The 25,365-nt window shown below is 34.7% G+C and overlaps 5 protein-coding genes and 1 long non-coding RNA gene across 12 annotated transcripts; 1 reads left to right on the forward strand and 5 right to left on the reverse strand.

Annotated features, from left to right (window-relative positions):
• Positions 1–186: 186 nt before the first annotated feature.
• On the reverse strand, positions 187–1,624 carry LOC105638190 (glutamyl-tRNA(Gln) amidotransferase subunit C). The gene is made up of 5 exons (XM_012221953.3): positions 886–1,624; positions 763–803; positions 622–677; positions 473–524; positions 187–397 (listed from the first exon to the last, which is right to left on the reverse strand). The coding sequence occupies exons 1-5, from the start codon at positions 1,099–1,101 to the stop codon at positions 322–324; spliced, it is 441 nt and encodes a 146-aa protein (XP_012077343.1). The 5' UTR covers positions 1,102–1,624; the 3' UTR covers positions 187–321.
• A 125-nt stretch (positions 1,625–1,749) lies between these two features.
• LOC105638192 (Tetratricopeptide repeat (TPR)-like superfamily protein) lies at positions 1,750–12,559 on the reverse strand. Of its 6 annotated transcripts, none has more exons than XM_089724900.1 (19): positions 12,395–12,557; positions 12,224–12,298; positions 11,996–12,115; positions 11,848–11,888; positions 11,213–11,424; positions 9,138–11,026; positions 8,665–8,874; positions 7,910–8,557; positions 7,594–7,829; positions 7,270–7,480; positions 6,966–7,121; positions 6,066–6,223; positions 5,798–5,990; positions 5,137–5,528; positions 4,522–4,702; positions 3,834–4,054; positions 2,586–3,249; positions 2,397–2,475; positions 1,750–2,170 (listed from the first exon to the last, which is right to left on the reverse strand). In XM_089724900.1, the coding sequence occupies exons 1-19, from the start codon at positions 12,395–12,397 to the stop codon at positions 1,920–1,922; spliced, it is 5,940 nt and encodes a 1,979-aa protein (XP_089581026.1). In that variant the 5' UTR covers positions 12,398–12,557; the 3' UTR covers positions 1,750–1,919. The 6 variants fall into 6 exon arrangements, with proteins under 6 accessions (XP_089581026.1, XP_089581025.1, XP_089581027.1 ...); XM_089724899.1 differs by having other exon boundaries at positions 1,750–2,176; positions 12,395–12,556; XM_089724902.1 differs by lacking the exons at positions 1,750–2,170; positions 2,397–2,475 and adding an exon at positions 3,688–3,758 and having other exon boundaries at positions 3,046–3,249; positions 12,395–12,559.
• A 1,862-nt stretch (positions 12,560–14,421) lies between these two features.
• On the reverse strand, positions 14,422–15,078 carry LOC105638193 (Oleosin family protein). Its single transcript, XM_012221959.4, has one exon. The coding sequence runs from the start codon at positions 14,954–14,956 to the stop codon at positions 14,516–14,518; it is 441 nt and encodes a 146-aa protein (XP_012077349.1). The 5' UTR covers positions 14,957–15,078; the 3' UTR covers positions 14,422–14,515.
• Positions 15,079–15,906: 828 nt separating this feature from the next.
• On the forward strand, positions 15,907–19,098 carry AUR1 (ataurora1). The gene is made up of 9 exons (XM_012221961.4): positions 15,907–16,169; positions 16,695–16,811; positions 17,217–17,363; positions 17,450–17,545; positions 17,811–17,906; positions 17,990–18,086; positions 18,171–18,288; positions 18,557–18,629; positions 18,716–19,098. The coding sequence occupies exons 1-9, from the start codon at positions 16,134–16,136 to the stop codon at positions 18,815–18,817; spliced, it is 882 nt and encodes a 293-aa protein (XP_012077351.1). The 5' UTR covers positions 15,907–16,133; the 3' UTR covers positions 18,818–19,098.
• An 803-nt stretch (positions 19,099–19,901) lies between these two features.
• Positions 19,902–24,154, reverse strand: PFK6 (phosphofructokinase 6). 2 transcript variants are annotated; one of them, XM_012221962.4, is made up of 13 exons: positions 23,826–24,153; positions 23,559–23,605; positions 23,419–23,458; positions 23,128–23,190; positions 22,882–23,019; positions 22,496–22,654; positions 22,308–22,361; positions 21,721–21,789; positions 21,484–21,613; positions 21,094–21,359; positions 20,635–20,683; positions 20,389–20,543; positions 19,902–20,282 (listed from the first exon to the last, which is right to left on the reverse strand). In XM_012221962.4, the coding sequence occupies exons 1-13, from the start codon at positions 23,925–23,927 to the stop codon at positions 20,118–20,120; spliced, it is 1,437 nt and encodes a 478-aa protein (XP_012077352.1). In that variant the 5' UTR covers positions 23,928–24,153; the 3' UTR covers positions 19,902–20,117. The 2 variants fall into 2 exon arrangements, with proteins under 2 accessions (XP_012077352.1, XP_089580786.1); XM_089724660.1 differs by lacking the exon at positions 23,128–23,190 and having other exon boundaries at positions 23,826–24,154.
• Positions 24,155–24,577: 423 nt separating this feature from the next.
• LOC110009930 (uncharacterized) lies at positions 24,578–25,326 on the reverse strand. The gene is made up of 3 exons (XR_002284811.3): positions 25,211–25,326; positions 24,921–24,969; positions 24,578–24,832 (listed from the first exon to the last, which is right to left on the reverse strand). It is a non-coding gene; the product is annotated as an uncharacterized LOC110009930 (long non-coding RNA).
• Positions 25,327–25,365: the final 39 nt, after the last annotated feature.

Below are 25,365 nucleotides of genomic sequence, written 5' to 3' on the forward strand. Positions count from 1 at the left end.
CTCTTATTAGTCAGAACTTGAATGATGTAAAATTAACGGCAAAGTAAGATGTGAAAAAAAGTGTGGTTGATAAAGGATCCTGAGCCAAGGAATTAAAAGAATTTGTTTGACATTATTTACAGAGATAATTGAAAAGATTGAGCACATGAAACTTCACATTGTATCTTTACTTTTTAGGAACTAACATGAAGAAAATCTGGTAATCTAATTTTTCATTAAAAGGTAGAAAATTTCATAGTTTGTTCTTACAGAAACCACAACCAAAATTACAATGACACTGGTTTTTTCAGCCAACAAAAGCTAAATGAAGTGGGTACGACATTACTCCTTGTTCAAAACTTTGGGAACTTTGATATAAGGGTCTTCATAGCTTGGAACACCAGCAATTGCAGCTTCCCTGTTTAAACAAAACAGCAATTATAACTAGTCGCAGCTATCACTAACTCGGCAAAATCCAAACCTAATTCCTTACCTTTTGTCGTATGTTTCAGGAATATCATCACGCAAGTTTTCACCTTCGCTATCTGTCAATTCAACAAATCAACTTTGCTAAGCCTAAAATCTATGAAACACTTGACTGTTAATAACGCAACTTAACTTAAAAGGGATTTAATAGGACACCTGCTCTTATTGCAGGTTCAACACTATTAAGATCGACAGCTTGAAGTTGTCCAAACCTGTTAAACAAAAAAGCCTAATTCCAATCCTAAAAAATTCACAAATACTATATCTGCATTTAGAGTAAGAGAGAGAAGGATATACCAATCAATTACTTGTCGAATTTTGGGAGCAAATTCTTCGACCTAAAAAATGTTAAAAGATAGATAATAAAAGAAAGTAGAAAGAAAATTAATAAAAATGAGATGGAGGAGCAATGAAAAAGACCTCATTGGGAGCAAGAGAAATTCGAGCAGTTTCGGCCAAACGAGGCAAATCTGGAGGTTGAAGAGATGACACATTAGTTGTTGATCGTGTTGAGTATCTTCGTCCGTAGTTCAAAATTATCTGATGCCTTTGGAGTGGCGTTGGTATTTTAAGCAGTAACAGAGCCTTACTTCCCATTTTGATTTCTTTTATCTTCTTCAATTGGATTTGCTTCATATATAGGAGTGCTCAAGTTCGAGTTGGGTCGGGGATTCAACTCGGATTTTTACCCGGCCCAACTAGCTGATTATCCCATCCCCACCCGATCCGTGTTCAAAGAGAATTAATTTAATTCGGGTTCTATTCGCCATTTCAAAGTCGAGCATGAAATTACCTTCAATCTTCAATTTCTCCAATTGCGAAAGAAAAAGAAAGGAACTTTTGATGTACGATTGCACAAGCACCACGAACAAGTCCCTCTTCGCTGCAACAAATTTAACATCTATTATCTGGTGAGTCTCTCTTTATCAGGCCACCAGCAATCATAGCTTCTGGATTGAAGGGCATCTAAACTGCTTCCAATAGAAACCTTAAGACCTCCATCTTCCTCATCATCGTCCGCCATACAAGACGATCAATCAACAACGTTTTAGAGATAGAGAGCGGGAGATCTTAGCACTATGTTAGAGAGAAAGAGCGAGAGAGACGCAGAGAGTTGAGAGTTTAATGATACAGGTCTGAAAATTAAACAATAGAACCCGATCCAAAAAAACAAAATTCATCCAGAATCCGCAAATATCGCTAGCTACGGGTTGGGACCCATCATTGTATGGGCCGAGAGCGATTCAGTTTTATTATTGAATAGAATTCCATTTTTCTAATTCATGAAAACAGAAGTATTTAGTGTTTGCAATTTTGGCATCAAAGTGCTAACAGTACAACTCTCAAAAGGGTTACATACTTGTTCCTACTTTAATTCTATTTGGTTGGTTCAAAAATGAAAACAACAAACTGTTTCTATAACAAATCTATTCAGTTTTTAGCCAAAAATAATCTCAGCCCCTATACTGATCTCCTTCATGTGCTGTAGAACCCTCCTTTTTAACGGGGTTGGTGTCATTAAGGTTTAGTTGCAAAGCAGCCAAAAAGCTCTTTCGGGTTTCACTGGAAGGTGGTGATGGATCCATGAATTGTGTATTCTCACTCTCGGATGACGGGGCGGATACTGATGCAGACATCGGAGCAGCCACCACAACAATATCTGGCTCACTGCCTCCACCGTGACTTGCACTGTCTTTTGCACCACCTATAGCTACATGGAATAACAGCCATCAATATGTGGAAGCATAAAAACCTCCCATGAAATCGAGGAAAAACATCTCAATGATGACTTGGATACCCAAGAACTTCTCAATAAAAATTGTTAATGCACACTGAAGGAACCTACAAACTGATATAAAAATAATGAAATTCTAAGTGATTCTAAAATATGAAAGCAAAAATCGTTATTCCAGAGGATAGGAGAGAACTACCTGTATGAACTGAAGTGGTAGTGGTTAAGCTTGCATTTGATGACATAGATAAAGTTCCAGCTCCCTTTTTCATCTTTGACTGCAAAAGACAACAATCCCATGATGCAACAATCAAATTCTATTCCATGCTCGATAGACGATCGCCTTAAGATCATCATTGTATGACTGTAGATCAAGTTAGCTTCATACCTTAATATTTTCTTCACAGTGTTTCAAAACGATGGAGATGTTTGCATAACGGCCATGCAACAGTGTGTAAGCCCATAATAGAAGCTTCCTTGGAATGCTCAGATCAAGAATCTCAACCCCATTTAAGCCAGGCTGAAGTTGTGTTTCCATCGATATCCGAGTTGGCACTAAATAGAGGTTGAGACCGGACGGTGGCATTACACAAGCACTTTCTCGAAAGAAATTATAAGAGCTTCTAAGCAAAGAATTGGCAGTCTCCAAATTTTCGTCTGAAGCTCTTTGTATAATTACATTCTTGATTTTGGCCAACACTGGATTCCATTTTGTTTCAAGACTATCCAAATGGGTGGAGTCCTCAAATGCTGAATTCCAGAATTCATTTGTTTGCAGATCAACACAAAGGACTTGACTATTTTCTGATAAATTATCTGATGGGTTAAGGGCCTGAATCTCACTTGGGATTCGAGGTCGCAAAGGAGTGATCAATGCTAAACCAATTATAAGAGATCTACACCAAGCAACAGACGCATGCTTGCAGACTTTTGCACAGTTACTATTTGATAACTTAGGATTCTTAAAACGCTTCCGAATCTTCTCATTTATTGCTTCAAGTGTCTCAAGCTTGCCGTTTCTCTCCAATGAAGCAATATATCTGTGGAGGTATCTGCAACAAGATGCAAATTACTGGAGATGAACAACTGTAGAGTAAAAAAAAAAAAAAAAAAAGGGAGCAATGCATTAGATGCCTATATATATACACACATACACACATATGAGGTGCTTTCTGAACCCAGCAAGCCGACATTTATAGGATTCAATAACATTACCTCAAAAATTTAAGAATTTGATGGAGGTATTAGAACTTGCTTTAGCTAGGAAGTCTAACCAAAAAAAGGAAATCCCAACAATTGTTTCAGAAGCTTCGAGAAAAGGAAAAGGTCAAGTACTTTTTGGAAAGAGGTTTTGGTAATTCAAACTAGAGGAAATGAGCATATAATGCCTAAATGATGTGTTCATTATAAAATGTTTTCATAGGTAAGTCTTAATGGGAAAATAATTTTGTTATAATAGATAACAAAACATGTACTTTAAACTTAGTCACCTGGAGATGGTCTGGGAGGGTGCGAATTTGGGTGGAGCTTGGAGGCCCTATGGTCAAGCTGTAATGCTCTCCTTTTGTACCAAAAACAATAACTAAAAGATTTCTTCACAAAACGAAAATATAATGCTGATGCTGTATGAATTTACCCGTATAAGCTTCCCTCTGATATTTCAGGGCTTTTTGTCTCAGGCAAGCTGAATACTTCTGGCCATAAGTTTCCCTGTTCCATGAATAATGAGAACATCTTCTCCAGTTGATGCTCAGAGTTGCCAGGGGCACAGGAGCCAGCTTGGTGCATTGATGATACAAGGGCCTTGATGAACCTCCCCAAAGCTACCGGTACAAGATCTTCGATGCACAATGAGAACTGGATTCAAATTGAAGTTAGGTCCCATATGACTTCGTTGAAAGCAATGTCAGGTAACGAAATAATTTTATCAGAAAGTTTAATGAGCATTCAGAAATTAATGATAGACTGATAAGTGTATAGTTTATTGAGCTAAGCATAAAAACTAATATTTGATGGCCCATGCTTCATTCACAACAAATAAGTTAAGTCAACTCACTAATAGGAATTCCCTCTCCAACCTCCCAGCACCCTGAGAAATGGAGAGAAACCAAACACTACAGTGGTAAACACTTTGTCAGAAAGAACAGAACCAAATCTACTTGTTATCGAATAGTCACCTCAAGCATGAACAATTTGCTGGAAAATGACAACAAAACTGACATAAAGGGCATAGTTTGCCAAGCGATTGATTAAAATGAGGCTGCAAGCTCTTGGCGGCAGGTCAATATAAACAAAGCCAAAGTTTAAAGGGTTCAAGTTTTTACCCTCTTATCTGCCCGAAGAGATAGGAAAGCACGATCAAGTGTACATATATCACCAGTCTCCTCCAACAATTTCAAATAGAACAACAAATACTTCCGGATGCACGTAATAAACTTTCGAGAACTTTCTGGTAAGTTGACTTCAAGGGCCTTTTTGTTCCCAGCAAAACCTGATGTTTTCCTCCTGACGTCCACTCAATAATAACATGAAACTCAGTAAGTTAGTTGAAAGGGTCAAAAACTGGGACACTCCAAGACCACAGGGTAGTCAAATGATTGTTGTTATAATTTATAAGATGCATTTAAAACATTTCAAAAGGGCATCTGTTGCATGCATCTTCTGAGGTTAGAAGTTCAAATGATAGTCCTTTCAGATTTCTGAACACCTTCAGGAACGGCATTCATCTTTCTGTAATGATTTTGCATGTCTTGAGTGTTATCGTTGAATGTCACCAGAAGTTGATTGAAAAAAAAAAAAAGTAAAAAAGAAAACATAAAATCTGAATTTCTTAGGAAACAAGGCAGGCATTCTATGACATGCGGTAACCCATCATGGAAAAACAAGGATTTGGAATTCATGTAATGCCCAAATGCTAGAAAAAAAAGAAATAGTCATACCTCCCCTTTTTGACCATGCTATCAATCTCCCACATGTTTATAGTGAAGGATGAGCGGGATGATTTGAAGCAAAAAGAAAGTTCATCCTTTGCCCTCTCCAAATCACCATTCAAACCCCTTCTATACAGACCTTGAGCAAGCATATACCTAGCCTTGTGAAAATGTTTGAGATCCCCCTCAACACAAATTTCCAGAGCAGAAAGGCAATCATTGTAGAGCATGTTCCAGATTTCATCCATGTGATTTGATTCCTCATGCTTTCTTTCTACAGAATCTTCTTGGGCACTTCTGTCCATATCATCCAGAAGATGTGATGTTTCAGGTGCCAATTTACCTAGGATGTCCATAGCGGCATCCTTTATTGACAGACTAAAGGAAAATCCCGTTATGACCTGCAACAAAAAATATAATACATCACTACAAATATGAATATATCTATTAGCATAAAGTTTGTGCAACTACAAAAACCATGAAATGATGTATCAATGAAACCAAGGAATTTAAGATGAAGTCACAGACACACAAATTCCATTCAATCCAAAAGCATACCAGCTGTACAGAAAGTTAAAATAATAAACAAAGAAGTTAGCAATTAAGAAGATATTCAAGTTGTTTTTTTCTTTTGTATGTTAGTATCGGTGGAGCAGGGAGGGGAATAAACCTTTAAAGCCTCCAGATCCTGTTTTCCAGATACACAAAGTAACTTTAAGCGCGAAGCATGCATCCTATAGACAGGATCCACAGCTGACGGATTCATAGCAATAGCCTTATCATAATAGGATAAAGATGTCTGATATGCATATCCAAGCTTTTCAGAGAGTTTCCCCATATAGAATGCATGTGACCAGTCCTGCCTGTAACATAAATTAGCAAGGTTATTTATCATTTATTAAACATAAATGAATATCAAATAAGAAATGCAAACCTACTTGTGCAAGGAGGCTTTTCTAAAATGCTTCAGTGAGTTCTCACAAAATGACATCCATGCTGCATCCTTTGCAGGCACAGCAGATCGCTGGTCGTAAAAGGGGACCACATTCTGAAGGCTGTCATAGTATACCAGTGCCAGTAACTCGTGTATCTCACACTATAGCCAACAGAATTTCACACCAGTTGTAAATTATCATACAAATGTAACTAAAAAGCAGAAACTAAATCACATTAATAATCCTCCTTAATAATCACCCCCATTACAAAAAGAGGGAAAAAAAAAAAAAAGAAGAAAAAGTTTTGTGGTTGGGCCAGTAACTCGTGTATCTCACACTATAGCCGCATTTCACACTAGTTGGAAATTATCACACAAATTTAACTTCAGAAGCAGAAACTAAATCACCCTCATTCTGGAAAAGAGGGGAAAAAAAAAGAGAAGAAGTTTCATGGTGGGATAGGTTTTCTGGATTGCATATTTCTAAATGGAAATAGCTACTATGTGGTTACAATTGAATAATATTTGCAAACTGATCTGTCATAAGCTGTGTCCTACTGTCATCACAATTATTACTTTTTTGTCTTCTAATTTCAAAATGATAATAAAATTAAAATTCAGAGAACTAAAGACATTGAAGCATATTAAGCAAGTATCTCAAATAATTCATATAGTTCCTAGAAACATCTTGTCATGCTCAAATAAATACAATGAAGACTCTCAAAAGGAACTTGTCCTGGCCTCATTTCTAGCAAGTCACCTTTACCAGAAGTGAAGTGAATGGTATAATAGCAGGGTAAGATTTAAGATGTACCCAAAAATACCCAAGGGTATCATATTCGTCAGAGAAAAACAAATGAATAAATCAGCTTTGCCATACGCATAATAAAGAAAAGGGATGAACCTGTTGAGCTGATGTCTTCGCCAACGCCAAACTCACTAATAGACAACGCCTGCTCCTCCTTCGACTTGTCTCAACTCTCTGAGGCAGGGTAGCATTCTTTCTCCATCCTGCTACATTTATGTGCTTACTTCCATCATTTAACAACAAGTCTACTTCCTGTTTTAATGAAACCAAAAGGAAAAAGAAAATAAATTCTGATGAAGAAACACCATGGCTAGAAAAAGATTTTGTAAACCTCAGCAAAAAAAATTGGTTGTCTCAGTTTCTATAGCACCAACAGTTGACAGACAAGAAGAAATCATGCCTCATCATAAATATTTGCAAGCCGTTGCCAACTCTCAAAGCGTAGAGGATTATACAGAAGATCATATTTGAAGAGCTTTGCATTTTGCTGTACAAATTCTTCCCCTTCCTTGGTAAGTACAAAGCCTGGCCACTTATCAGTTGCATTCATTTCCTCAGACATAGCTAGAAAATAATATAAATTGCAATATACATCCAAATATTGCTCGGGGCTGCAATAAGTAAATTACTTATAATGTAAGCTTATTCCTGAGGAATTAACATATTAACAATAGCAACCCCCAGTTGAAAGAAGTAAAATAGCTAATGCAGTAAATAAAAATACCTTGCAACCAACATTGGCTTGTCCTGTTTGACACTTTCCATATTGGGAAATATTATTTTTGTTATGGTCTCAAGATACCCTTCAGATCCTGCTTCCTCTGAGAGTCTGTCTTCACATAAATCAGGATCATCTAAGAACTTATCAATTGCATTTCCAGTCAAAACATCTTCTGGTGGTTGCGGAAAGTGTTTGCATATGGCTCTTAATACTCTCCGAAGTTTCACCAATCCAGTTCTCTGAGATGTAACATGAATAGCCAAGTCAAAATGAAGCAGATATTCACACATTCAGACACACACAGACAGAGAATACTCACAGAAGATGCCTTTGCATAAGGCAGTATATATTGAAAAACATCGGCACATTGTTCCTTGGTCTGATAATCTCCACGGCTAGTATTTTTATGTATGGCTAGATCATCTTCATAGGAAGAATCAGATCTAAGATTCAGACCATATAAGCAGAAAAAGCATTGGTCCAAAGCACTGTCAATTATTAACTCAAGTTCTTCCCGTTCATCTTCAGTAAGTTCGGTTCTACATTCAGTAAATTGGTGAGTTTTCCCTTTGCGCTCATTGCTGCCTTGCTTTTCAAATTCTACACCTGCATCGTCTTTCCCTGCACCTTCAAGACATGGCACGACTTTCGAAGTTATTTGTCTAAATACATCAGTATCTACTGTAGTCATTTCATCTATTTCAATTCCTCCCGTCTCCACATCCAATGTGTCAGATTTTAACTCATTTTTGCATGTTTTGTTCTGATTACAAGGAGAATTTTGTTTATCATGTTGAATCGTTTCTTTGTTTGAAGAGTTCAAATTGGATTTAAGCTTCACATCCAGTGCCAATAGATGCTTTATTGCAAATTTAAGAAATGTTCCTTCCTCCCCTTTGCCACCCTCACTCGCACAGCACAGACCATACTCAGCGAGCAAGTCATGCATTGCCACAATTAACTGAACCTATGATCAGAAGTCAGAAATTTGATTAGAGATCTATGAGAAGAAAATTATAAAAGACCACATCATATCTAGATTTCAGTTTCTCATCAGAATAGCATGACGCTCACTTGGGTTTTAACAGGGACACTAGGGATAAGGTGTTGAAGTTTGCAGAACGCAATGCCTGCATCAACAAAGCAAAATCCTTGCTTTTGTTCAGTTTCATCAGCTGGCGCCAAAGATCTCTTACAGAAGCAATTTATTGCAATGTGGCACATGACAGCCAGCAGCAAGGTTTGAATATCACCGATGCTGTCCGTTGGAATGATTACACCATTCTGCAAGCATAATATATTCACATGCTCCATTGCTATATGGCATTAAAAAGTATGTTAATGAGCAAAAACTTAAAAGAAGTAATTCTGAAACCAACAGAACTATCTTAGGGTAAGCCTCATAACATTATGATAAATTTTAGAATACTCATTTTATAAGTTTATCAGCATTTTATTAATTTTATAATGAAGTGATGCAGCAGAAATTGATTTAACATAAATCATGGCTGTAATGACATTAAGTTCATAAAAATAAAAGGACTCACAGATTTAAGAGATGGATCCATCTTCAATTGTGCAACATATTGTGAAATTGCTTTCACTTCCTCCATCACCAAGTCATTCCAGTAATTGTCTGGATTTTCTTTCAATGTGAAATCAGAGGTAGAAAATACATTTAACCCATACTTCTGACAGAGAGTTTTATATTCATCCATACCAGCTGCTAGAATGAGTATTTGCAGCTTTCGCCGGTGACAATTCAAATGTACTTCATTGTCCTTTGGCTTTGTTTGCTCACATGCATTAATTAATAAATCTATTGCAGATAATTCAATGCTTGCAAATCCTTCACCTGTCTTATCAGAAGCACTTGATGGCAGTATATCAAGGTGGACATGTTCGGTAGAGAATAGAAGTGGAGCAAGCAAGTTTATGCACTCTGTATACATTTCTTTGCCCAACATCTCCCCTACAGTCTTCTCAAGCAAGAAATCAACCTTTAATAAATTAATTTCATGAAGAACCCTGTTTACAGTCAACTCTTTATTGATCTTCAGGTGTGGCAGGTGAACTGAACAGGGAAAATCATTCCCTTGTTCCTTCTTTGCCAAAAGTGATAAAGAAATACAGAACTCTTCATGAGCTTTTGCCTTGTTGCCATCATAAATAGATAATTTTCCACTCAACCAGAAGTATCGAACCCAAAAGTAATTTTTATTGGTAACTAAGGAACTATTAAAAAATGAATCCTGGGAATTAGAGTCCTTGGCAAATAATTCATTATTATCTAGAAAGCTCTTCGGTGAAGAGCAGATTTCATTCCCAGATAAATGATTCGAGTGAAAAGGATAATCCAAAGCGACTGATTCAATTATTTTGCCAAGATGATAAGATGCCTCCGACAGGAATTCTGGCAGCTTCGAAGCATTGGAAGGCAAAAATCCCAGCTCATAATACAGTTCAGCAAGAAAAAGACTGCATTCAGGGGTCCTATCCTGTCCCCATTGTCTTGTCAGTCTCTCCAAATCCAGAAATTTGACAAATGCATCTTGATATGGAAGGCTCCTAACTGCAACATGTTCTAAAAGCAAGTGACCCATATGGTAAGCACCATAATTTTTTGAAGCTTCCCTTACAAATGCAGAGACATCATTATGTTCCATATCCAAAGAATTAGCCTGATCAGGACATGAAACAGAATGACTAGCTGCTTGATCAGAATATTTGGTTCCAAGTCCAGAAACGATAAAAGGTTCTAAAGACTGAAGTACTGCTTTGGCTAGATCCTTACTGGCAGCAAAATCTAATTCTTCCTTTCCCGGTTTACGACTCCTAAGCCTTTCCAGGCGAGTGCTCCGTCTCTCATGAATGTGTTCTTCAGAAGCATTTGCTTCTCTTTCTTTGACAAAACTGGCTCTGTCAGAGTTAAAGTCACGAACAGATAGGCTTTCACTAGCTATGGGTTTAAGCCCTTTATTTTCAGTTGACCCCGTAGGAATATCCAAACAAGAAGAAAAATGTAAAGTTAGTCTAACATCCCCAGATCTGTATTCTTTTCTATTCCTCATATCAGATTCGCGCCCGTTCAGTGGAAGTAAAATTTCCAGAAGAGCATCTGCAAGAGCAGCCCATGAAGCCTCAGGCAGGCACAGTTCTATATTCTGCTTCAATTTCTTACAGGCAGTACTTTCGTCAACATTTTCATCTGTTGTTTTTCTCTTGTCAACAAATTTGAGCCGCACATGTTTAGGTTCCAGCTTATCTATACCTCTAGGAGCAAATGGAACTGGGTCGGACTCTTCAATTGTATTTTTTACATACAAGGCACGAGAATGTGATGGCCAATGCCTCAAAATCAACTCTGCCACAGAAAGACAGGCAACCTCATCACCAATGGCAATAAGAACTTCCAATAGCTTCTCCATGCAATTCCCTGCTCACATCAAACATAGAGAAATAAATTCTGTCCATCTATGAAAAACAGATAAAGCTTCCACTGGAAGCCATATTGTTAAAGGCAAAGAGGGCTTAACACAGAAAATAGAACAATAAATAGGCATCAAATGATTGAAAGCACTATATGTCTGTATATATTTGAACTAACTAGAAAAATGCTTACAGTTATTAGGACTGCATAGAAGCCCTTGCTCAAATGCCCAACGTGAAATAGTTAGCAAACCCATTGAGCACGATAAAGTTCCTAGCTGATTCCAGATAACTGAATCTTTGGTATCGATCTCTACAGCTTGAAGATAACAGTGAAGAGCACTCTCATAATGAGTAGAACCTTGTCGAAGGAAAACAGTGGCAAGGTTTTTCAGCGCTAGAAATCTGCCCCCAACAGAAGAAAACAAACCATAACGTTTAACATTGATTGAAATCCTAGTTAAAGCATCTATATAATAATTTCATAACCCTTAATAACCATTTACATTTATTTGACACACTTAAGGTACAGAAAACTCATTAAATTCAAACAAGAGCATTGCAGAAATGAAATGATAAAATTATCCACATACTGTATCAGACAAACTCTGTCCAAAACACAGTTCTCACAAAAATTGATAGGTAATAAAATCATCAAATCCAACAATAATATTGAATTTACAGTTATTTAAAAAAAAACAGAAATTAAGAAAAGAAAAACTGATGAAAGTGAAAGCATAAGCATCAAGTAAGATAAAGAAAATTTATGTTGCTAGTGGTAGTGACGGCATTTAGGAAGCAAAAAATTATCATACTACAAATCCAGACCTCAGCTGTTGCAGATGGCCATCGCTTGCATTACTATCCACCTAAAATAACCAATAAATAAATGAAAATAAAATAAAACAAAATACATATTAGAAAACAAAATTAATAGGCAAAAAATAAATAAGTATTGAAAACAAAATAAGTATACCTGAGCATTTGAAATTAGAGGATCTTTTAATACAGATTCTAATAATTCACGAGCCTTATCATACTCTTTGGATTGCAACTTGAGAAGCCCTTCGTGGTAAGTTTGTGTAAGATGAAATTCCTAAAAGTTAACATACACACAGCCACATTATATCTATAATAAATACACAACAAAATTGGCATTTGCAATAGAACATGCTAATATAGAAGACAAAGAAAAGAATCGTGCCTGAGCTTCTTTGGTAGGAGCTAAGGGTTCCCATTGCTTCCTAGAGTCAGTGTCGTTGATAGCAGCAATTGAAAACTGAAAAACACGAAAAAGAAAAGAAAAAAATTCTATTTCCACCATAAATCACTTGTTTAATCACATAATTTAACCAAAAACTAAAATTGTTCTTACCATTTTACAAATTTGAGAATTTAGGGTATCGAGTCTTCAATATCTCAGTTTCGATCAAGAGAAGATATTTTAGGCGGTTTCCTTCATCACCAGTGTTTAGCTTGCCGCTTTTTTTTTTTTTTTTTCTTTTTTTGAGAAGGGGTTTTTTAGTTTTGCTTAATTTGTTTATTTTCTCTTTTATAAGTTTTGCCCATTATACATTTAAGGATTCGGATTTTTCTTTGTTTCTTGCATTGGTCCTTCGCGACCCGTATTCTCTGGTCGACCAAATAAACGACTACGTTTCATAGGTCTCGTGTGGTCCGATGATAAATTATCTTTGTCTTTTTTTTTTAAATTAATTTATTCTTACACAAGTTCAAATGCAAACTCCCATGCTTAATCTGTGCATAAACCTTATAAATTAAATTTTTGATTAATAAGATGATGAACAAATTATTTTTACCGATGATTTTTATTTATGCATTCTAATGTCAAATAATAAAAAACATAAAAGAGTTTATAATATTTGGTGGTTGATATTGATGTGTTAACACATAATTCAAACTGAGCCATGTTTAAAGTTAATATCCAATTCAAAATTATAAAAATTTAATTTATAAACTTAAATATATTAACAATCATATTCTACTAATTAAATTTTATAAAATTATATATTAATAAATTATATACTAATATATATGAAATTAATATTTTATAAGCTCAAACATTTATTTTGTATTAAATTTTATTCGCAATAAATATTACTATTCTCGATTTTTTATTTTTTATTTTACTTTCATTTTTCAGACATCTCAAATTGTCTTCATTTTTCTTTTTTATAAATAAATAATATTAAAAGTTTAATATACTTATTTTGACTGAATATAATAATCAAATTATTATAATTAAATTTCACTACCTCGTTCTAAAAAGATAATTCATATTTCTTATTGTCTGTTATAAAATATAATACATTTCCTTTTTTTATTATAGTTAATTCTTAAATTATCTATTATATCCTTATTAAATTTATCTCATCTTTAATTACTCTCATCAATTTATTACTTATTATTTGAATATAATAATTATTCATGTGTTATTTAAAATGGATATAATAAAAAAGTTATATGAATAAAATTGTCATTTAATAATAATTATTATTATTTTCTTAATTTGTGTAAAAATAGAAAGTGAAATAAATTAAAATTAACATATCAACTTTTAACGTTTCAAAAAAATTATACTTATCAAAAGTCTAATTAATTTCGTTTTATAAAATCATATATTAATAAATAATATTTTTTTATCTCACTAGAATATATGAATGAATATTTATAAGCTCAAACATTTATTTTATATTAAATTTTATTCACAGTATACTATGCTCCCGCCTTATCCGTCTAAAATTACTGTCATTATCGTTTTTTAAAAGTGATAATGTTAAAAATTTATTATATTTATTTAATATATACTTATTTTTAACAAATATAATAATTAAATTTTATTAAAATAAAATTAACATATAACCTTTAATCTTTCAATAAAATCATACAAAAACAATTTAATATAGACCATTTCATTTTTATGAATATTAACATAAAAATATATTAAAAAAATAAAAATTATAATTTAACAAAGCTCAATTAGGCTCAATTAAAAAGGATATATTAAAAAAATAAAGAAAAATTAGAATTTAACTAAGCTCAATTAGACTCAATTAAAACGCACTGTCAATTGAGTTGAGTCAGGTTTCCGCATCAAAATTAACAGTATACACTTAATTATTATTTTACTTAATTATTATTTTCAAAAAGTTGAGACACTGGTGATCTTTAAAATGTTCGGACAGACACTAAAATAATAAAAAAATTTAAAAATTCAAACGCCAAAATAGTTATTTATCCTGTCTCCCTTTGATTAAAACTCCAAAAATATAAAAATCAGTTTTTTTTTTTTTTCTTTTTCCACAATGGGCTAAAATGACTTTAAACTGAAATTTTTTGGTCTTAAATTCTCCCAAAAACTATTTTTAACTTAATTGAATATCAAATGCAAATTAAATAGAGTATTATTCCACACTGAAATTAGCACTACAATACATACATGCACAGACACATTTATAGAAAATCAGGGAAGAGCTTAAGATGCTTGAGTAGCCTCTTGAGCCTTGTGTTGCATATACTGTCCATACTCTTTAGCTTTTTCTTTAATATCATGAGCCTTTCTCGCCAGTTGTCCTCTCGCATAATCAATCTTATCTGCACCAGGCGGATGCTTCCCTGCTAAGTAGTTATACATCCAAGTTAACACCATTATTGCCGCCAAACCACATCCACCCGAGAAAAAGAAACCACTGGCTACCAAAACTACCGCTATCGCCGCCGGAACCAAAATCGGACTAAATAGCACCAGAAACGGAGTCGCCATGATTAGAGCAATTATTGTCCCGGTTAGAGTTAGCCCAGACAATATCAAGAACGCTGCTCCCAGCGTCACCGCCGTTGCGAACTTGACCCTCGGATAAGACTGTGGCGCCGGATCGCGGACCATTTGAGATATCGGCCATGGCTGATCAGACATGATGAACTGCTGTGATTGAGGGAAAGCTAATTGGTGAGGTTTGTTGAAGGCATGAAAGTGAGGGTATAAAAAGGGCAGGAATTGGGATTTTGATTTGATTTTATCTGATTTGATCTCCTCGTGATGCGTACAATGGATAGTGTAGATGAAGGGGGTGTAGTGGTGCGTGGCGGGATTTGTATCAATACTTGACACGTACCTCCGGGAACTGAATGAGCGGTATAATAATACTAATACTATAATTATCAGTTATCATAGTTTTTGATCATCGATCTCCACATAACACAAGCAGGATAACGATTAGCAAAAAATTTTTTTTTTTTGTTTCTTGGAAAGACAAAAGTGAAATTTTATCATTCGTTTTTATCTATTTAAGATCCAAAATGTGAGTTTCATCAGTCACTCACTCACGTATCTTATTGTTATTATTATTATTAAGAAATATTAGGATTTTATTTTACATTTTTTAAAATACATAATTTTGTATTTATATTTAATTTTTATTAAGTGTCAAGAGAATTTAAATTTAAATTAATGAAAAATTTTGTGATAGGAAGACTCAAAATATGTCCCAATTAAATCACGTCTGATCTGCCGTTTCATATTCTCTTTAATAAAGTAATATGAGAACTTCTGTTGCTAATTCCTGTCTGACTCAGTGAGTGGGTCAGTGGATCCTCCGAAAAAAATAATAATAAAATGATAATAAAAGAGGGCAAATTTTAAATTGCTTGTTGGGTCTTCATCTAAAAGCCCAGTAATACCCAATGTTAATTTAAATTGCTGTCGGCCTTCCTTCCGGCCCTGAAAGGCCCACCCATACAATTCAGTGACCCACCAAATGTCATTATGTCACAGCTTCGTGACAATAGAATTGATTTCCTTCTAAGATCTAGCGACACCCGCCCAACCAAAGACGCTCCACTCTGATAACTGGAGAAGACAAAATTTTTGAAAAATGATCTCGAAGAGGGATTGGGCCACGTGGCTCGTCTCACTAATTCGACCGTTGTAAAGCGTTTATTGAAGGATCTCATACCTCCCCCTTTCCTTCTTTGTCTCTCCTCTTCTCTGCCGCACCAATCTCTTTCTCTCTCTCTGTCCCTCTCTTCCCTTGAATTACTTTCTCTCTTCCTCAATTTCTGTCTCTCTCTCTCTCTCTCTCCCTCCCTCCCTCATGGCGATTGCTGCAGAGAACCAACCGCAAGAGAAGGTAATTTTTCCATAAAGAGTACTTGTTTGGAATAATAATGCTGTTCTTTGCTTAATTCGTTAACCTTGCCGTAGAGTTTCCTTTTTATCGCATTTGGTTCTCCTGAAAGAATGAAGGGAGAGATTAAAGAAAGCAATTGAGCTTCTTCTCTCTCTCTCTCTCTCTCTCTCTCTCTCCATAATATGCTTTTATGGGATCATATGGTCAATTTTGGTCCAATTGAACATTTTAGGGTTCACATTTTATGTTCAATTGGAATTTGATACCAGTTGTTAAGCTTAAAATAGAGCTACCAGGATTTTTTTTTGGGTAATCGGAAAGGTAGAGCATAGGGTTTTTTACTTCTACTGGTCTTAAGGCTAGATTTCAAAATTTGGGGATGTGTATTTTTTCTTTGTTAATCTGGAAATACTTTTGACTAAATCTGAGTTTTAAAATGTTGGTGAACAAGTTTTGAAACGGCATTTTTATTCTTCTTCTTTTTTTTTTTTTTTTTTTTTTTTTTTTTTTTTTTTTTTCCTGCAGGCAACTTCAGAGGCAGCAGCCGCAGAGAAAAGAAGGTGGACGCTTAATGATTTCGATATAGGAAAGCCACTTGGACGAGGAAAGTTTGGTCATGTTTACTTAGCCCGGGAGAAGAGGGTTAGTTGCCATGGGTCACTTGGAATTTCTTAAACACAATTGTTAGTGTTTATCTTTATTTTTTGGGCGTTGTTCTATTTCTGGATGCCAGAAAAAAAAGTTTTGAGGAAATGGAAAGGTTCTAAGGGGATATGAATTTGAATCTTATCTTTAATTTCCCAGTAATTTTTAATTTTGTCACTTGAGTTGCTACCATATCTGATAAAGTTTAATAATGTAGGAATGAATAATTTAATAGATTTTATGCCAATCTGAACAACGTTGATTGTTCTTGGCTATCTTTGAATGTTTTGGTTACATGCATATTTAAAGATCTGAACGGCAATACCATTATTTTCTATGGGCCCTTTGGATCGTCTATTGGCAGCTGTCTGACCGATTTAATCTGTCTGCTATGTCAAGCAGAGCAATCATATTGTAGCATTGAAGGTGCTCTTCAAGAGCCAGTTGCAACAGTCACAAGTTGAACATCAACTCCGTCGGGAAGTTGAAATTCAAAGTCATCTTCGACATCCCAATATATTACGTCTTTACGGTTACTTTTATGATCAGGTAACATTCGAGGATAATGTATTTATCATCTTTAAAAAAAGATTGGAAAGTTATACTAACATGTATTTCTTAATATCTTGTCGCAGAAACGAGTTTACTTGATTTTAGAATATGCAGCAAAGGGTGAACTATACAAAGAACTGCAAAAGTGTAAATACTTTAGTGAAAGACGTGCTGCAACAGTGAGTATTTTAACTTCAATTTTCATAGTCCCTACACCAGATTTTGTTTCCTTTTTTCATTTCATTGCCAGTTAAAAATATTCTTTCTTGGAAGTCATATTTAAAACCAGCGCCTCTCATTTGCAATGCTTACACGTATTAGTAGATGGGAGCTTATTTATTGTCCTCTGTGGATAACTTGATTATTCATTTTGTGCTTAAAAGTTAAACTTATTATTAATATAATTATGAGTTATGATGTTCATGCATATTCTGAATGTGGCAGTATGTTGCATCACTGGCTCGGGCACTGATTTATTGCCATGGCAAGCATGTAATACACAGAGACATTAAACCAGAGAACCTTTTGATCGGTGCACAGGTGCTGGCATACATCCTCTGTGAAATTTCATATGCAACTTGATTCTAGACTTCTGGCGCTTATGACTTGGTTTCTTTTCTCAGGGTGAGCTAAAGATTGCAGATTTTGGTTGGTCCGTGCATACTTTTAACCGAAGACGGACAATGTGTGGCACATTGGATTACTTGCCCCCAGAGATGGGTATGCAGATAAACCTTTTAATGGACAATGGAGTTGTTGATTGTGTTCACGGATATTCACCAAATGTTTTTGTTGACGGTGCAGTGGAAAGTGTAGAGCATGATGCTAGTGTTGATATCTGGAGCCTTGGTGTGCTGTGTTATGAGTTTCTATATGGGATGCCTCCTTTTGAGGCAAAAGAACATTCAGACACATACAGAAGGTGTGCTGTGTTATGAATTATGTTCTAGTTCACAAGTCTTTGCCGAAGTCATGTTATTTCAGTTCTTGCTATTTGTTTGCTACGTTAAACAACAAGTTTTGCCATAAATGAATAATGGGGAAATGAGTTTTGAATCAACAAATCTGTTTGATTACTTGAATAATTTTATACATATGTAGCAAAAGTTGATGTCAGAAAGGAAGTGTGTGTTTATTCAATGGTCTTTTGCGTTTTGGTATTGCTAATTTGTGTTTATTACTGTCAATAGGATTGTGCAAGTGGATTTGAAGTTCCCTCCTAAACCTATTGTTTCTTCTGCTGCAAAGGACCTTATCAGTCAGGTGAAACTCTTTCTCAAGCCCACAACAACTCATGAGTACTTAAAAAGTGATGATTCCTAATTTGAGATGTTTCTCTTTCATGATAGATGCTTGTCAAGGATTCTTCACAGCGCCTGCCGTTGCATAAGCTACTTGAGCATCCCTGGATTGTTCAGAATGCAGATCCCTCTGGCGTTTACAGGGGTTGAGATTTAAGTGAAAACTCAGATCTTGCAGTTGGTTTTGTGAAGAAATGGGATATCTGTATGTACATCTTTCGTGGCTGTATACATGCTGTTGCGCTTTTAACACCTTCAAGTTCATTGCATATGTTTTTCGTATGTCTCTGAGCTCTGTAGAACAAGAAACCATTGTTTTGTTTGTTGAATTATTATGTCCATTCATTTGTATGCTGAAATATTTTTCGTATGTCCAATGCCTTAGTAAAATCATCCTATATTATATAATATATTTTCACTCGTGTTCATAATGACTTTTGTTCTTTAATTTAGTTTCTGTACTCTATTCCACCAAGCACCAATCTTATTATAAACTGGTTAAATATAGCCGTTACACTTAAAGTAGCATTAATTATTGAAGAGGCAACATTTTTTTTTTTTTTTGGGTCCGCAAGTATTGTATCAAACAATTGAAAATGCTAATTGTCTCTCAACGACCATCCAAAACATCTTTCCTCTGTTTTTTTGAGTCGTTGAAGCATCAATTTTACTGCACAACATAACAGCAACAGAGCAATAATGATCTGCGGCAAATATTTAATATTGTAGCTAGTTTAGTTCATCTAACTTATGAACTGGCCAAAAACCTTTTCTATATAATTAAATTTATTTAATTTTTTATAAATATAATTTTTTTCTTAATTTTAACTATATCTATAATATATGTTTCTCCTTAAACAGGAAACACATGAATATGTCCTATCCGGCTGTCCCTAACTCTTATTATTTAATTACCATTAAGTCTCTATAAATACAACATATATGTAAAACAAATACAATTGAATAAGACTGAGGGTAAAAGCATGTATAAAATTAATTTTATTTATTTTTCTTATGCACAAATGCTACAAAGATATCTTTTAAACAAAAGACAATTTATCCTTGCTGGATAAGAATCTTATAAGCTTTTAAAACTTTAACAAAAAAATAATACAAAGACTTATTTAATTTCGGTCGCTTATACTAAAACATAATATCTCTAATATTATTGAATATTTTTCATTCAATATTTGATAACTTTTGTTAAATATATATAGTAATCTATACATAATAATTACTAAATTTTAAATTTTAAATTAATTAAAACATGCAACCCCATGTCTAAAAGACTAGTAATATATAAATCTGAAAGTATGAAAAAATTCTAGATGTATCCCCTAACTAGAGAACTCTCTACTGATCAATGATCACAAAAATGATTTAATTTGGAAACACATGACCGAGCTTCTCAGTCTCAGATGACATGTATGGATCATTGTACAGTCTCCAATCATTGCTTTGTATCTTTTAAATTGTCATTCAACAACTGAATTGAAGGTTTTTCCTGTTTATTTACAACTTTGGGTCTCAAGAAACTCGGCTGGTCAGTTGAAGACAGAAGTCTTGCCCACATCCTGTCAGTAATCACAACCTTGTTCTGCTTCTCAGTGATTCTCTGGAAAAGAAAATTCCACAGAAAAGGTATACTGATGGTAAGATGGCTTATAAATCACCCAATAATTCCACGATTAAAGATATAATTGGGACACAGAGGAACATACATTAAAAGGAATGTAAGAGTGTCGGCCATTGACAGATCCAACTGTGAAGCCTGTAAATCCAGCCATTGCTCCATGAACAGCACTATGAGCAAGGAGTGTGCAGAAGACATTATCAGAGGCATTGCTTGGAATTGCACGGATCATGTATGTAGGATCTGCCAGATGACTTGGTCAGTCATGCAAACATGTATAAGATCGAATTTGTGGCGAAGACAACAAACAAATGAGACAAACCAAAGTACATACCAATATATTTGAGAGTGATGTTCATCTTATTTTCTTTTGCAAAATGAGCCTACATCAGAAGAAAAAATAAATAAATAAGTAAAATGCTGCAAATCAGACAGAAACTTCCTCATAAATCACATCTAATTTTCAGGGATCCTTTATGTTATAACCTTTGAGCGTAAAACTATCTATATGGTTCAGAAATCAAACTCAGTTAGATGGTCCATATTGAAGATATAAGTGCATCATTCCAGTTAACAGCCATGAGGTTAACTCCCAAAAGCAAGTAAACATAAAATGAAACGTAAGGTGCAATGCTGAGAAGCTATTAACAGGTTAAAAATTTAGAAGTAATTCTCTAACCATAGAATCACCATATTTAAAATCTGTTGAGACAGTTACCAGAGAAAATGACTGGTACAACACAAAACACGACAACAATACGAGAAATTTGTGAATTTTCACATATTAATATACCTTAATCCTCTGAGATATCCATAGCCCAACATCCTGAAGCAGCCTATTTCCCGAGGCATCTTGTTGGTCCAAGGATTGCAAACTCTCTGAAACAAGATCTTGTCCTGCTCCTTCAGCAATAACAATAACCATATGCCCATTTTCTTTAAGTCGTCTTTTAATGAATTCAAAAAGGCCACCTTTCCCTTCTAGATAGAATGGTGACTCTGGAATCAAACAACAATCTACATCCCGGCTGGCAAGAGTAGCATACATTGAAATGAATCCTGTACAAGTAATTGCCATTAGACAGGAGAAAGGCTCTATGAGGGTAGTATGGAGATCATGACAAGATGCACAGAGAGATTGACTATGGTTGTTTGGGCTGCAATCTTCATATGACTAACTTACCACAATATCGCCCCATTAACTTCACAACACCAATACCATTCTCAGTGCTTTCAGCCTCAACATGAGCTGCATTTATTGCACGTTGAGCCTCCTCGACAGCAGTGTCAAAACCAAAGGACCTGTCAATGACCTGAATTGAAACAAGGAAACTTAATCTATTTCAATAACCAATAAAAGGGTTATTATAGAAGAACAGAAAAATAATTGAAGTCATAACAAGAAAAGTATAACAAGTACAGGAATGTCGTTATCAATTGTTTTTGGAATTCCAGCAACTGCCACTTTTAGGCCACGTCGACGGATTTCCTGTGGAATAAGAACAATTCTGCTTAAAATTAATTAGTTCATAGAAAGCATTGAAATGAATAAGCAACCAACAGAACTGATAAATGCAAAACATTAAGTGAATTAACAACCAATATCATGGATGTAACAGTCGCGTAGGAATAGTCAATGTATCAACACCACTCCAGAACATTTCAGTACGTATTGAATATCAATCTACCATCTTAACTGATAAATTTTCAGAATCTCCCCTTATTCTAAAGTAGTGATCTTTAGGTCAAATATATAGAAAAGTTAATGTCAAGGTTTCATAAAACAGGCCTGTGAAGGACTGAAATACTGAAGTAACTGGCAAAATAGGAAAAACTATTTGGATTAATTGATCCTGGTCAGCAGAAAGGAAAATTTTAAGTTCACAGCACACGGTTTGAATTCTGTAAAATTTTTCTCATGTTATTTATAACTAATATCACATCATGTTCAACATCATCTCAGAAAATGTACTTATACTTTCATCCAGTGTTATGTATAACAGTTACCTCATAAATAACTGCTGCTCCTTTTTGAGTTCCATCACCTCCAATTATGTAGACCTGGATCATTACAGGGGACAATCAAGATCTATAAGAATTTGTATGCTACAGCCAAAAAATGGAATCTAAGTTCGCAAGGGATCAAAAATTTGTGTGCCAATTAAACTTAATGAAAAATCCTACCACATGCAGACCTGATTAATCCCGCGATCCTGAATGCTGTCAACAATCTTTGATGTATCATGGCCACCTCGTGATGTCCCCAGGATGGTACCACCCCGTTTATGAATGTCATTAACAAACTTAGGAGTCAAAGGAATTGTGTTTTTCGAATAGAAACCCCTGTAGCCTCCCTAAAATCATGTCAAATAGAATGTTTTAGTGATACCTCCAAATTGTACCAATCTTAAATTTCATAAGACAATATCTTCAAAAGTATACAAAATTTATGGGAACTCAAATTAAGTGGTATGGTATATATGGAATCATAGTACCAAAATCATACATTCAGGCATCAAATTCTAGATGCCACAATTGGCTACATATTGAATTTGAAGCATATCAGAAATTAATCACTCACATCAATCCCAAGAACATTTCTAACACCATACATATGATAAAGGCCACAAACAATCTCCCTGATCACCGTGTTGAGCCCAGGACATAGACCACCACATGTTACGATACATGCATGAACATCATCAGGCCGAAAATAAACCTGAGAAGCACAAAAATCATAAATCACAAAGCAGTTAAGCACTATAACGAACGCCAAATATTTTATATAATCTGTAGGACATATTCAGATTCCATGAAAGTCGAATACATTTTGGCGTGGTCCAGCACGCCGAAAGTGTAACCCTCTTGGACCATCCTTGTGAACAACAACCTATGAATCACAAGAGTAAACAAAGCATCACTTTATACTCCTGAGTAAGGAAACCACAAATTACTTTTATGAGTGCAAAATTACAATAATCAATTTGTTAGAAATGATAATACTTTGAACAATTCTTTCAAGTTATTCATTGCACACCCATTGAAAAGAAAAATAATAAATTAACTCACAAAAAGAAATTTAACCAATGACAATTCAAAGTTAAACAACAAAACTAACCTTCTGTGAAACAGTATCATCCATATCAACGAAGTACTGCCTGAAGCCAAAACCCAAAAGAGAAATTTACCATCTTTATGCAAGTCATGAACTAATGATACCAGTTACAACTAAATAAAAGCTAAAAATTTTCTACTTACTTGACAGTTGAATAGGCAGGATTAACTTGTAATGGATTCGGATACGTCTGCCACAAAATATCAACAAAAAAACATTCTTTAAAGGAAAAACCTCTTAAACTGATAAATTGACAAGAATAAAAACAAAAGCTTTAATTCGACTCTGTAACCAAGAGTTGATTTGATATACTAGGAACTTCTAAACCAACATACATTACTCAAATTACGTGTATACAAATTCATGAAGTCTAATAAAAATATATAGGAAGAGAAAGAACAAGCATTTACAGTGAGATCGGGAATGTAATCAGTCAAGTGAGGCACATCTTCAAGCACATAACCAGCTTCGCCATTAATTATCTTCATATGAGAATCACCGGAATCTTCCATTGCACCACCGTTTGTCGTGCGTAGCCGTCAACTGCTAAATTCTTTCCGAACAAAAGCCAGCCAAAGCGAAATGGAATCCAGGTTTTGTAGGAGAGTATAAGTAGTGTGTGTATGTCTCAGTTTAGAAGGCCATGTTTCGGAAGACACGTGCGGGTGGGGAGAAATGTGAAAAACGATAACGTTTGGATTACGATCTGAGGATTTTATGACGGGGCGAATGTGCAAAAACAGGTAGCGTGGATTTATTTAGCATTTGCATTGCTAGCCCACTGGTTTTAATTACTGCTTCATCTAGCTTTCTTTTTCTGGGCATTTTAGGTATTTTTGAACTTCTGAATTTTGATATAATAAAAACAAAAAAGTGCTCTCCTATGTGCCAGTTTGCCATGGGCTCAGCTTAGCCCACTTTATTCCCGCCACCTTTTTTTTTGGGCAATAATATTTTTTTTATTTAAATACCGTCAAAGATGCTTATCTCAAACAAAGCAAATTAAATAAATAAATAAATTGGTAAGATAAATACTGAAAGGTTTTGTCCACAGTTTATTATAATAAACTTAAAAAAAAAAAAAAAAAACAGAAAATGCTAATCTAATTTTCCCCGGAAACAAACAGTCCATGGAACCCATATGGCACTCTCTGAGGCAGAGTTTTAATTGCAATTGGCTCATATCCAATTAATTGATAATTAAGTTAATGATCAACAATAAAAAGATTATTTAGGTTTATTTTAGTTTAATTACTTGAGACACATTGCTCTTTTCATTGTGAACATAAGTGATAATCCAGCTATCATCTTCTTCTTCCGCTCCTGTTTTGGGAACAAATGCAATTCCTGTGCAGAACACATTTTCTGCAAATTTATGGTACTCTATTTTTATTTTCTGCTCAGTTTTGCTGTCCATCTGATTTTCAAATTAACCAAATATATTAATTTAATTATTCATGGAAATGTATATATATTAAAAAGGAAAAATGGTAACAAATTGTTACCGAAGCTTCTCAAAATATACTTTAGCTAGAGCTCCATATTTGGTCATACCTGTCACCATTAAATTAAAAATAAAAGAAAAATCAAAATCAAAACAAATAAACATCAATCAATATATGAAGGTGAAGACATAGTGCAACTTGATCTTGATTTATTAAAATAGGAAATAGGCTCGTTCATGCAGGGCGAGGCCAGGATATTAAATTAAGAGAGCAAATGGTTAAAAGGATGTGAAAAAGTGGCTCCGACATATATTGCTTTTATTTCAAGAAAGGAAATGCTGTTTTATTACCAGCATTGGAGCTTGCCATTGAATCAATAACTTGAGTGTACCCATACTCCTCTATTGAAAATCTTCACTAGATAGGATATTGAAAATTACCAACAAAGGAGACCTTCAAAAGACAAAAATGAAAAAATTGAGAGAGACCTTTAATTTTCAATAGA

The sequence above is a fragment of the Jatropha curcas genome, chromosome 8 (genome assembly GCF_041381405.1).
Source record: "Jatropha curcas cultivar XTBG-Jc1 chromosome 8, XTBG_Jcur_1.0, whole genome shotgun sequence".
Taxonomy (NCBI): Eukaryota; Viridiplantae; Streptophyta; class Magnoliopsida; order Malpighiales; family Euphorbiaceae; genus Jatropha; species Jatropha curcas.

What these genes read in the sequence shown, in the direction of transcription:
- LOC105638190 (XM_012221953.3), bottom strand. Translation starts at nt 1,101, where the DNA reads ATGAAGCAAATCCAATTGAAGAAGATAAAAGAAATCAAAATGGGAAGT. An exon ending in ATTCGACAAGTAATTGATTG is followed by an intron (nt 678 to 762) that starts GTATATCCTTCT and finishes TTTGTTTAACAG; the next exon opens with GTTTGGACAACTTCAAGCTG. An exon ending in TGAACCTGCAATAAGAGCAG is followed by an intron (nt 525 to 621) that starts GTGTCCTATTAA and finishes TTGAATTGACAG; the next exon opens with ATAGCGAAGGTGAAAACTTG.
- LOC105638192 (XM_089724899.1), bottom strand. An exon ending in TCTATGCAGTCCTAATAACT is followed by an intron (nt 11,027 to 11,212) that starts GTAAGCATTTTT and finishes TGATGTGAGCAG; the next exon opens with GGAATTGCATGGAGAAGCTA. An exon ending in CGAAGACATCAGCTCAACAG is followed by an intron (nt 6,224 to 6,965) that starts GTTCATCCCTTT and finishes TGTTGGCTATAG; the next exon opens with TGTGAGATACACGAGTTACT.
- LOC105638193 (XM_012221959.4), bottom strand. Translation starts at nt 14,956, where the DNA reads ATGTCTGATCAGCCATGGCCGATATCTCAAATGGTCCGCGATCCGGCG.
- AUR1 (XM_012221961.4), top strand. Translation starts at nt 16,134, where the DNA reads ATGGCGATTGCTGCAGAGAACCAACCGCAAGAGAAG. An exon ending in TTACTTGCCCCCAGAGATGG is followed by an intron (nt 18,087 to 18,170) that starts GTATGCAGATAA and finishes TTGACGGTGCAG; the next exon opens with TGGAAAGTGTAGAGCATGAT. An exon ending in CAAAGGACCTTATCAGTCAG is followed by an intron (nt 18,630 to 18,715) that starts GTGAAACTCTTT and finishes CTTTCATGATAG; the next exon opens with ATGCTTGTCAAGGATTCTTC.
- PFK6 (XM_012221962.4), bottom strand. Translation starts at nt 23,927, where the DNA reads ATGGAAGATTCCGGTGATTCTCATATGAAGATAATTAATGGCGAAGCT. An exon ending in AGGATCGCGGGATTAATCAG is followed by an intron (nt 22,362 to 22,495) that starts GTCTGCATGTGG and finishes GTAATGATCCAG; the next exon opens with GTCTACATAATTGGAGGTGA. An exon ending in CATCACTCTCAAATATATTG is followed by an intron (nt 20,544 to 20,634) that starts GTATGTACTTTG and finishes GTCATCTGGCAG; the next exon opens with ATCCTACATACATGATCCGT.